Source organism: Dromiciops gliroides, chromosome 2, assembly GCF_019393635.1.
Source record: "Dromiciops gliroides isolate mDroGli1 chromosome 2, mDroGli1.pri, whole genome shotgun sequence".
Lineage (NCBI taxonomy): Eukaryota > Metazoa > Chordata > Mammalia > Microbiotheria > Microbiotheriidae > Dromiciops > Dromiciops gliroides.
Genome location: NC_057862.1, coordinates 530,841,085 through 530,853,346, shown reverse-complemented (window position 1 = coordinate 530,853,346; position 12,262 = coordinate 530,841,085). Strand labels below are relative to the sequence as shown.

At 37.2% G+C, this 12,262-nt stretch overlaps 1 protein-coding gene across 7 annotated transcripts in view; it reads left to right on the top strand.

Moving 5' to 3' along the window:
* Positions 1-12,262, top strand: part of NSD3 (nuclear receptor binding SET domain protein 3) — a 142,605-nt gene that overhangs the window by 95,681 nt on the left and 34,662 nt on the right. For 6 of the 7 annotated variants that reach the window (XM_043982895.1, XM_043982894.1, XM_043982892.1 and 3 more), the window contains 5 exons: positions 3,651-3,751; positions 5,984-6,029; positions 8,940-9,070; positions 9,505-9,633; positions 10,632-10,758. In XM_043982895.1, coding sequence (XP_043838830.1) covers positions 3,651-3,751; positions 5,984-6,029; positions 8,940-9,070; positions 9,505-9,633; positions 10,632-10,758 — 534 coding nt within the window. The other variant, XM_043982896.1, reaches the window with a different exon arrangement.

Here is a 12,262-nt window from a genome sequence, read left to right as displayed (position 1 = left end):
CCTTCTGCTCATTTTACAGATGAAGAAACAGGCAGAGGGTTCAGTGACTTGTCACACACGTGCCTGAAGTCTTCCTGACTCCAAGCCCACCACTCTATCCACTGTACCACTTAGCTCCCCAGATTGAGGCAAACAGATTAAATGACTTGCCCAGGGTGATGCAGCCAGTAAGTCTGAGGCCAGATTTGTCAGGTCTTCCTGATTTCAGGCCCAGCACTCTATCTACTGAGCCACTCAGCTTACACATAGCAAGTGCTGTATAAATGTTAAATGCTATTATCATTATTACATATAAATCTTGATTGTTTTGGCCCCAACAACTTTTATAATTAGGAAGGTATAATTTTTAGGGACAGGGGGAATTTCCTCTTTGGGCAGTTCTCTATACCAGTAAAATCATAGGTTCAGACCCTATATGTCACTGCTAAGGATACTTCTATTTATATTCATCTGTTGGCAGCTTGTCAGATTAAAGGTAGAAATCAAGATTGAAATTCTTGCTTGAAACATTTAATCAGCTTTTATTAGGGTTCAGTCAGATCACCTGAACATAAACTTTATTTTCAACTCAAGGTTGTTTTTTCCTCCTTCCTTCATCCAGTGAGATTTTTACTTAAACTTATTTTTTCATCTTATTGAAGATAGGTTATTTTACAAGCCTCATATTATAGTTGTACCAGGAAAAGGTCAATCTGTTTATTTCCTATCACCTGAGTTTGGTTTTTTTTAAGTGAGGCAATTGGGGTTAAGTGACTTGCCCAGGGTCACACAGCTAGTAAGTGTTAAGTGTCTGAAGTTGGATTTGAACTCAGGCACTCCTGATTCCAGGGCCAGTGCTCTATCCACTGTGCCACCTAGCTGCCCCACCTGAGGTTTTGTTTTTTGTTTTTTTTTTTGGTGAGGCAGTTGGGGTTAAGTGACTTGCCCAGGGTCACACAGCTAGTAAGTGTTAAGTGTCTGAAGTTGGATTTGAACTCAGGTACTCCTGACTCCAAGGCCAGTGCTCTATCCACTGCGCCATCTAGCTGCTCCCACCTGAGTTTTTATTATGAAAATTAGGACTTATTTTAAGATGGGTGCTTTCAACATGAGAGAAAGAGAGAAAAGGAGGGAGAAAGAGGGGAAAATGGGTTTTAGCTTTGGCTGTTCATCATCTTTTGTTCTGTCATATCAGTAGTTACATGTCCATTTCTCCAAAGCCCTTGATGCTTTACTACAGTCTCTTGATTGCAGAATTAGAAAAAATTTTTTTCTTGGTAGTTGTGGTCTTTTTGTATTTTCTCAAATATTCTAAGGAGAGGCCCTCAACCTTTTCACTTTTTTTTTTCTTCAGTATACTGTGTGTACACATAAAAGCATTATATTGCCACTTTGTATTATGAGTTGAATTAGTGTTTCTTTATTCAAGCCATAGTTTAAAATTATTTGGTTCTCTCTTCTGGAATATTAACAGGTAATCCTTAAGAGCTATTTGTATAGTTGAGTAATAGTATAGAAAATCCAAATTTTAATCTGTACCTGATGAAAGAATTCATTCTCATCAGAACCCCCCTCAGCCCCCCCAAAAAAAGGTAGAAGTGAATAAAGGGAAAGGATTGTTCCATTTTAATCGTTCTTTTTATCCCAAGTAGGTATTGTCAGTGGGGGCACTAAAGAAGAGGTTCTGAAAAATATGTTCTTCTCAGATTGGTTCACTGGTTGGTCAGGAATGTAAAGACAGACTATGCTTTTCTGTAGGTGAAACTGATGCCCAAGACAAGGAAAATATGATGGTTGGAGAGTTGAGGGAGAGAGGAAAACCCACTAGTCACAGCTTGAGAACAAAACACAACTGTACACAAAATAGCTCTACAATAGTTGTTGCCACTTAGGATTGAAAAGCAAAAGGAGATTTCACCATCTCCCAAGCCCTGGCCTCCTAGTCAAGGGAGTATAGGAAGTAAGGGGAGAGGAAATATGGAGAGAATAGTACCTTTCTGCTTTAGCCAAAAAAAAAAAAAAGTCAGGATCAATGAATCTATAGTGTAGTGTATCAGAAGGGATTCCCTTTAGGAGGAAATAAGGCATTGTTTTTCCCCCTCCCACTAAGGGTAGATGGGAGCCATTAGGGTCATTGAACTTTATAGAGCTAATGAAATGGTCTTTGAACTTAAAAGTTGAACTATGGCAATGGAGGTATTACTTCTCCAAAGGATTACATAGTAAAATCTGTCCAGGTATAATTTTTTTTCACTTGTTGCCCTTTTAAAGGTATATTCTCTATTCTTAGTTTGCACTTGGCAAAGGAAGGTAGTAAGCATTTCTATAGCACCCTCCTGTGAGGGTGAGCTGAGCTAAGTGCGGTACAGATATTATCTCATCTGATCCTCACAACAAGCCTGAGAGGTAAATAGTTTTATCCCCATTTTACAGTTGAGTAATCCGAGGCAGAGAGGTGACTTGTCCAGGTCACACAACCAGCAAGTGTCTGGGATAGAATTTGAACATGGTTTTCCTGACTCCAGGCCCAGTACTCTATCAACTGCACCACCTAGCTGCCCCACTTGTTAAAAAATTGTACTATGTGAATTTAAATTAATACAAGCTTTTTAACTTAAAAGTCTCAGAGTTCCTAATGTTTTTGAAATTTTAAACTTATATCATTCACAAAGTATTATACAGAAGGAAAGTTACCATTATTTAATGCCACTAGCACAGTACTTTGTTCATAGGTATTCAATAAATGATTGATTTATCATAATATATATTTATCATTTCTTGTTCAATTTATACTTCACTAAATGATAAGAGGCTAAAGAGGACTCTTCTTTAGAAGTTTGATAGTAGAAATCTTGAGCTAAATTTTAATCTTTGCTTAAAATTTTTTAACTTAAAATTTTGCTTAAAATTTCTTAACAACCACCAAAAAAAAAACCCCACCCACAAAACATTTCTGTGTGTAAAGTAGAAGAGAAAATGAGGGTTGTATATGAAAACACATCCCTAGTATATACATCTTGCTTTTTAAAAAAGTATATAAGAAAATCAATACATTATTTATAAGGTCATCCTGTGTATCTGTGTTTCTCTTAATTGCCTTCTTTTATTTCATGCAAGGGACTAGGGATGGGGGAAAACAAACTGTTTCTAGTTCTCCCTTCCCTTTTCATTACTTCCTTTCCCCAAAAATTCACACAAGAATAGTCAAAACAGATCTACACATTTGCCATGTCCAAAAATGTGTATCTCATTCTCCACCTTGGGTCCATCACCCATCTGTTGGTAGGTGGTAATATGCTTTGTCATCTGTCCTCTGGAGTTCATCATTGCACTGATCAGAGTTCTTAATACTTTCCAAGTTGTAAAAAAAAAACTATATTAAATATAAATATTTTTCTATCATCTTACTGCTGTCGTGTAAAACAAATGTAGTCAACTAAGGGTAATTTGAAGAGGGAAGAAGGCATAATATCTGGGGAGTTGGGGAAGGTTTCATGGGAGATAGAGATTCTAAAAGGAAAGAAGGGATCAATTTCCAGTATGGCAGTTGTTTCATTTAAATACTGGGAGGCAGGAGAGTGAATGTTGATCTCAAGAAACAGCTAGTTATAGTTTTAAATTTTGAGGAATCTTTAATTCTTCTTCTTCTTTTTTTTTTTACTGTCTTTCAGGTTCCGTAGAAAAGAAGCAGCAGAGAAGATCAATTAGAACTCGTTCTGAATCTGAGAAATCCACTGAGGTTGTGCCAAAGAAGAAGATCAAAAAGGAGCAGGTTGGCTTCCTACATGTAGAGAGTTAAAGCATTGTACTTGTAAATGTTGTGGCTTATATTAGGATCTCCCCCTTCTTTTTTCTTTCTGTCTTTTCTTTTCTTCTTTTTCTTTCTTTAAAAACAAAACACAAAAACCTTCTCCCCCATTGGGTTTCCTTTCTAGACTGTTGTTCATGTTACACACTGGTTAGTGCCAGTGCCCCTTGCGAAGGCAGCCATTCCTGTGATCCTGCTTCAGGCACTTTCACAGAGCCAGTCAGGCTTCAGGGAACGGGAATCCTATGGTGCAAGACGCTTGAGTGAACCTGACACATTTACTTTGAGATTTCTGTTATGAGCAAAACGATTTCATGTTTTCAGTGATTTTTGTTTGCTGGAACCTCCATTGAGTTCCTTCCATCTTTTTTTTTTTCTTTTGATTTTTGGTTTAAGCTGCTGGTTTGTATTATGTTTTTATTTTAAAAACAAATCAAATTAATTTAACTATAAGAGTTATATTTAAGAGTCAAATAATCATAAGTAATCTGATTTTTTTTGTTGGCAAAACAGATTTTTTGGAATGTTTTTTTCCTTCAGTGGAACAGCACTCACCTGTAATTGGGGTGTCCGATAAATAATACTTTATTATTTAAACACAAAACAAAAAAATTTCATTCTGAGCTAAGGGAGTTGATTAAACTAATTTTATGAGGTATATATAATCTTATCAGGTTATATACATTGTGTTTAATTACTTTTTCAAGGAAGTTTCTGGAAACTGTTGCTGCTTTTTCTTAGATGCCCAGTGGGGAAAAAAAAAAGGTTTTTCTTTTTCTAAATAAAAGGGTATCCATTTTGATAATTGTCTTGGCAAAAGGCATTCTAAATGGAACTAATTCAGATGAGCTTTGTGTTTTTTTAACCACTTGATGTTGAGTGTTGATTTTCTTGTTTTAAGTGATTCCTTTTGTATTTTTAAACTTCTTAACTTGAATGAAAGTGACAGTGTGGGTGCTTTATGCTATCATTGAGCATATGAAACAATTTTCCCCGGAAAGTATGTAACTAAAACTTCGTGATGCACTAACCGATTACACACTTATCATACAGAACTTCATACCTAGGAAATTATATTCCAAAAAATCTTTCTAAGCTCTTGCAAATCTACAGTATTTATTACCAAAATAAAGTTGTAATCTTGCAACTGGTTCCCAAATTCAGTCTGTGACCAGTCAGTTTAAAATTATAAGCAGAATGAATACAAATAATGGGACAAACAAAATGTTAATGCCACTGTGTTATAGTTAGTAGTAGAACAATACCAGTGATTGTTTAGAAGATTTTATATTTGTATTACTAATTGTATCCTATAAAAGCGCTTCTGTTGTATGTTTTTTTACCTGTTGTAAAAAAATAAAATTTTTTTAAAAAGAATTTAGAACAATCCTTAAATATTTACAAAACGTGTTTCAACATGCATACTTAACACATCTTAAGGAAACATAAACTGCAATCCTTAGCCCAAAACAGGAACTCCCCAAACAGCTTCCCTCCTTTAATTCTGATGGTTCAATCACCAAATTATCACGTGTTTTACATATACATTGGCAGAATAACTTCTAATCTCGCTCTCCTAATGTAGGATCAAGAACACTGTTCATAAGACACTCAAGAAAGTGCTTTTGCAATATCACAAACTTATTTTCTTAAGTTTGTACTAGCAGCAAAAGTATTGAGCTTCCAGCTGTATGGAGCCCTGTAGCACTCTCTACAGAGAGGGTCCTGATTCCCAGCAACTTAGCTGTGAGTGCAGGCGCGGAAGGGTCTTAAAGTGGCGTGAGTTACATTAACCTGAGTATCATAGTAAGTAAAAATTTATCCTAACGTATTTGGGGCGGGAGGGGTTTATAGCAACATCGGGGCTGGTTGCAGAAACAACCCCTCTCTTGCCTCCTGGACACCGAGGAAAGTATTCTTGTTGTCTTCATACACCAAGGGAATGGTGGGAAAAGGACTTCAATAGAGAGCATGTGGCTGTGTGTTGTCACTTGATATTCAGCATAGGCAGCTAGGATTTAAACCCCGCCCCCCCACCCTGGGACAGAGAGCTTGCCCTGAAGATGGGACTGACTTCCGATTTCAGATACACTAACCACTCATCATAACTTAGATTGGTGAAAGTGTTATTTTTCCTTTATGTTAATTAAAAGAGAAAAACTTCTTTATTAATTCCTTGTTTTCCTGTCTAAACAGGTTGAAACAGTTCCACAGACTACAATGAAGACAGGATTACAGAAAGGTGAGTTCTACACTGTAATGTTACTTTGAATTTCCCTGATTTAAACCAGTTTTTAAAGAATTACTTATTTGTACTCCTTGTACTTTTGTCTGTCTTTGTAATTCATTGTTGTTGCTCTTCAGTCAATTTGTGTGGAATTGAAGTACCCCCTCCCCTCCCAGTGTATGTGTGACTTTATCATATTGATCTAATCTGTACCTCCACGTGAAAAGTCTTGTTTATTATGATAAATTGGAGAACACTATGCAGATTTGATCCAATTTTCACCCTTTCTCCATGATTCTGGGGTTTCATTGGTTTATAACTAGGGATGTGACGAATCCACTTTTTTGGTATTCGACTGAATACCGAATAGTAGCTATTAATGTTCGTCAAACATGGACTATGACAAATCAGATGAGACAACCAGATTGAAAAATCTTGCCACATTTTACTTTTACAGTGCTATAAAATCCTTTTTAAAAATTAAAATTATTCATAACTTATTTATGGCCACTATTAAATGACCATATGCAAATCTATTTGAGATATGCGTTTAATTTTTATAACTTTAAATTTACATATCTTAAGCTTACAATTTGATTTTTAGTACAAATTTGTAGCATGATTACTTTTTAGTACTTTTTTTGGTGAGATCATTCAAACTGCATTTAATACTTGTAGTTTACTCTGGGCAAATTACATTTTAAAAAACACCAGCCTCTCTGCATTCTCTGGGAGAAGTCTGCAGCGATGGTCTCCGTGGAGATCCTCAGCAGAACTGAACAGCCTCTCGGAGGGAACACTGCTTGGCGGAGCTCCAAGAAAAGACATCGCGATCGCTGCGAGATTAGGAGGCCTGATTGCGTTGTGTTTCCACCATTCCACAGGGTCGGCGGACCGGGGAGTGCAGGGCTCTGTCAGATACAGTGACAGCTCCGTCTCCGCAGCGGTTGAGGAAACTGTGGACTGAGATTCCTGTACAATTTCATCCCAGAAACTCCAGACTTGTAGTCTCCATGCAAGATTTCTTTGACAGCGGCTTGATAAACAGTTTTCTTTGTTTTCAATTTTGATTTCACCATCATCGTTATTGGCATTCTTCTGACTGGTTTCTTCTACAAGACTCTAAACAACTGCTTTAACATTCAAGTGATTTTTCGCCAGAGCTGGATGGGTACAGCTTAAATCATGGGTCCAGCATACAAGCCAACGTATAACTTTATACTGATCAATTTCAACGTGGACTTTTGTTTTTGTTTTTGGGGTGTTTTTTTTTTTAAATAAAGCATCATTAATGCACATCTTCAGGGTTTGTGCCAAACAGCCCAAACTGTATACATTACAATCATTAAAAGCTCTTTTTTTTTTAATGTTAGTGCCGTTATCATGGAGAACAGCATGGCAGCTGTCTTTGGCGGTCTGCCATTTTTCTAGCATTTTCAGAAACTCATCGGAAATGGCGGTACCTTTGTGTTTCCCTTCGAAAGCTTCTCAGTACAGCACTGTTGTTCCTCTGTTAAAAGTCCTTTTAAATCCAGTGATGTATTAGGCCAAGGAAACATTCTGTGGTGATACTCTGGGTCCACACACCAGCAAATGAAGGAAAATAGATTGTGCAGTTTTTGTTTTTGGCTTTTGGTTTTTATCAGCGTTTATCCTGGCAGGCACCCTCACTGATAGATATCAGGAAACACTGTTTGAGTGGAAACATTTATAGAGTGGGATTAATAACAAGGTTCCAGTAATCTGAGCAGTCTAACATGGCCCACAACCTCCATCACAGAATATGGCTATGTATCAAGTGCTACATCTCACCCAGCCTGTTAACGGATCTTCATGGCCTCAGGAGACTTGTTTCTCCATGGTCTCTTCTGGACTGCACACTTCCTTCCATACTTTGCTGGGCTGATTTAGATGTGTATTTGTTGTATGGAAATGTTGGGGGAAAAACAAAACATAAATCTTGGGTTTAAGTATTAACCCTCTCCTTGGTTCCTTGGTACTCATCGTGCCTGACCTACACATGTTTCATCGTGGCTGTTTTTTGTAGCCTTGGGCCATGAGAAGTGTTGCTTTGTAGGGGTACTTTTTTGTGTTTTTCTTTTTGTTTGTTTGGTTGGGGTTTTTTTGTTTTTGCATTCTTGTTTTGGCTGGATTTGTATTATATACAGTTTTTAAAAAAAGTTCCACACTATTCTCTGCTTTTTTCATACTCATTCCTTCTTGCATAAATTCCACAGAGGCCTCTCTCTTCCAACTCTTCGTGATTTGGCCGCATTTGATCACTGACTCTGCATTTCACAGCCCTCACCATGTGCCATCTAGGTGGTATAACATGCAGAGAGGTGCTGCAGCGCTTGTTAATGGTCAGAATAAATGCCATATCACCAAGGAAGGTTCAGATGAACAATTACCTGAACATTCTAAATTTGTTTGGGGGGCAGTATTAAACTGAATATAAAAATTGGGGGAAAATGGCACTATCCGTGTACGAATCGAATACAAATCAAAGATTTGTCACATCCCTAATAAAAACAAGATGGAGATGTCTCTACAAACATATTTGTAAGCTGCACAATGTGTTGGGTTTTATGTCTTTCCCCCGCCAAATTGAATCCTTTAGATTGTTCCAAATCTATCAGCCGTCCTGCAATTTTGATAGAATTGGTTTTCAGAATGGAACTTGGGCACTGTTGGATGAAACTAGCCTTAGTTCAGAAGCACTGAATGTCTTAATGGTGCAATTGTAATTAAATCATTTTATACCAGGCAGGTCAGAAGCTTGTGGAGTTCTGATTCATGACTTCAGCATTACAAAGAGAGCTGTGCTTTTTCACACTAAAGATGAGTTTGGGGAAACAAATATTCTCCCACAGCAAAGAAAATTTAAGCAATATTTTAGGATTAATTTCAGTGTGTTGTGTTAAGGTGCCAGCGAGATTTCAGATTCCTGTAAACCTCTAAAGAAAAGGAGTCGCGCCTCAACTGATGTAGAAATGACTAGTTCAGCGTACAGAGACACATCTGACTCCGATTCTAGAGGACTTAATGATTTGCAAGTAAGTATATTTAAAATTTTGGGTGGCAGTCCTGCTCTGAACTATGCTTGACAGAAGAATGGCAATGCCAAGACTGCAAGTAATGGATATGATTATAATGACCCAAACAGTCTTCAGGATTTTGTGGGGATTCTTGAAAAGCTAGAAATTACTAACTAGAAGCTCTTAATTTTTGTTGTGGGGCAGGGATAAGGGATAGGCGAACCACTTGTACCAGTCTCTTAGCTGAAAAGAAAACATAAGTTAAAAAGCAGCTCTGGCTCTGTCTAGGACCCCGTATGCAGAGATTGCATGACCAGACCCATTAGCTTGGCCAAAGTTTTTTATACTTTTTCAAGGGTACCTTTCATGCAAGGCTCACTGGGTTTTTTTTCAGAGCTCCTGACTTGGGGGGTGGATTTCTTATTTATATGTATGCTGTATTTTCCATATAGGTAAGCTTTGGAAAGCAATTAGATAGTCCTTCAGCTGCAGCTGATGCTGATGCCTCTGATGTGCAGTCAGTAGATTCGAGTATATCAAGAAGAGGAACTGGAACCAATAAGAAAGACACTGTGTGTCAGGTAGGATGATTGGTGTACAACTTTCTTTAATAGACCAGTACTGAGACTAGTCTCTAGATTTTAAATAATAATTGATTGGAGAAGAGAACTCCTAGTATATGATCAGATCACTTTGAAGCTGATGAAATGGTTATCCCTGGCACTTATTTTCCCCTCTGTTATGAAAAATGCTGTCTGAAAACATACAATTTGTAAATTAAAATGTTCTATAATTGCCATAGACCTAAGTTTAAGCAGATCTATCAAAGGCCAGGATTGCAGGATAAATTCTTGAAGTTGGATCTAAGATCTACTGGTTTACTGCTTTCTTTCTTTCTTTCTTTGTTGGACCTCCTTTCTACTTTTACATCATGTTTGCATAGTTGCTTGGCAGCAAATAGATTTCGAGAGCATTACCAGTAGATAGTCTATTTCCATATTGTCTTGACATAATTTTCATTTTTAATGTTCCTTAGGATGTGGAATGAAGATATATCCCTTTTAAAGTCTTTATATTTTCACTTACTGACATTTGAACAGGTCATCACCTACATCAGTTTTCTCAAACTAGCCCAAACCATGTTTCTTACTATATACTTATGCCTTTTGCAACTGCTCTTTCTTGATGGATTTTTAGGGGGTAGGGAGCTGAGATGCAAGGGACAGGACATAGGGAGGAGTCAGATTTTGTTTAAGTCTTTAGATTTTAAGAGAAGCAGCTTGGTATGGTGGAAAGAAAACTTGTTTCAGAATCAGGGGCACAAGGTTCACATCCTGCTTCTGTTTCTTCTGTCTATGACAATGGGAAAAGTACTTTACCCCTCCATGTAGCTCATTTTTCCCACCTATAAAACTGCTAGACTTGGACTACACATTTTCCAAGATTCTGTCACACAGTCTGTTGATTCTAAAACAAATGAACCATTGGGAGTAAAAGTTCCCACCAAGAAGCGAAAATTTCCTATGCACCACAGGTTGAGAAATACTAACTTACTTTGTTTCTGTTTACTGTATTCTAGATCTGTGAAAACTATGGTGACTCTCTGGTTGTTTGTGAGGGGGAATGCTGTAAACACTTTCATCTCGATTGCCTGGGGCTGTCATCTCTCCCTGAGGGAAGGTTCCTCTGCACCGAATGTAAAACTGGTAAATTTACTTAATTTTGTGGAGAAGGGAAGGATAGGAGATCTTAGTATTTTTCTTGACATCTACCAGTCTTATTGATGGTATATTTGTCAAAGAGAAAATAATTAACATATTAAGTCCCAGTGACCACATTTCTCTTTAATGTATTGCATTGTCAATATCATGATTTCTGTTACATTTCCCCTGATATTTAATATTCTAAATTTGCTGGACCAAGGTTGAAACAAGTATATAAATTTTATCACTACTGCTAGCATTGAAGTAATACAAAATAGATTTAGACCATGTAAATTTGTTTTTTAAAACCATAATTTTATAACTACTATGTACTTAGAGCTGTGTGGGACACAAACAAGTTTAATTGACCTCAAAGAATTTATAATAGAGTAGGAACATAAGATATACATGGCTTACTCTCATGCTTTTTCAATATTGCTTTTAATGATGTCTTTTGTTTTTATATCACTTTTGTTTCCAAATATATCATCCCCTCTCCATAACTAGCAAAGTGCGTACCCTTTGTTTTATACATATGTATTTCTATTTAAAAAGACAGAAAAGGCAGTAGTGTCTGGCAGTATATACTACATTCTTTACCTATAATCTCCCACTTCTGTAAGGAGGAGTAGTATTTTTTCTCAACTCTTATCTGGAACCAAGTTTGAACATTATAATTGCAGAGAGTTCTCTTTCATTTTGTTGTTCTTTCTATTTATGCTATGGCAGTTATGAAGTATATTGTTTAACTGATTCTTTTTTGTGTCTGGGGGGCAGTGGGGGTTAAGTGACTTGCCCAGGGTCATACAGCTAGTAAGTGTCAAGTGTCTGAGGCCAGATTTGAACTCAGGTCCTCCTGAATCCAGGGCCAGTGCTTTATCCACTGTGCCACCCAGCTGCCCCCTGTTTAACTGATTAAGCTTTCCAGTTTCAGATTTTTCTCCCTCCCTTCCCCGTCCCCTAGACAGCAGGTAATCTGATAGAGGTTTTTATATATGTGTGTGTGTGTGTGTGTGTGTTATTTTATGTTATTATGTGTGTGTGTGTATATATATATATGTGTATATATATACACACACATAAAAACATATTTCTGCATTAGTCATGTTATAAGAGAAAAATCAGAGCAATGACGAAAAACCTCAAAATAGAAAAACAGCACCAAAACCAAAAGAAATAGTATGGTTCATTCCGTATCTACACTCCACAGTTCTTTTTTTTTTTTTAACTAATTCTTAAACCTCATTTTAATAGGGGGTCCTAACCTTTGCATATCCTCTTCTAACATTGGATTTCAACAAATTTAAATGAATTAGAAAATCTGTGGAATAGAAGAAACCTCAGAGGTTAACCAGAACAAGAATCTCCTTTAGAAAATAGTTTTCAAGCCATTAATTGAAAACCTCTGGTGAGGAGGGAGCCCACTGTCTCCCATGGCATTCTTCTCCCCCCCCCCCCAGGGCAATGAGGATTAAGTGACTTGCCCAGGGTCACACAACTAGTGTCA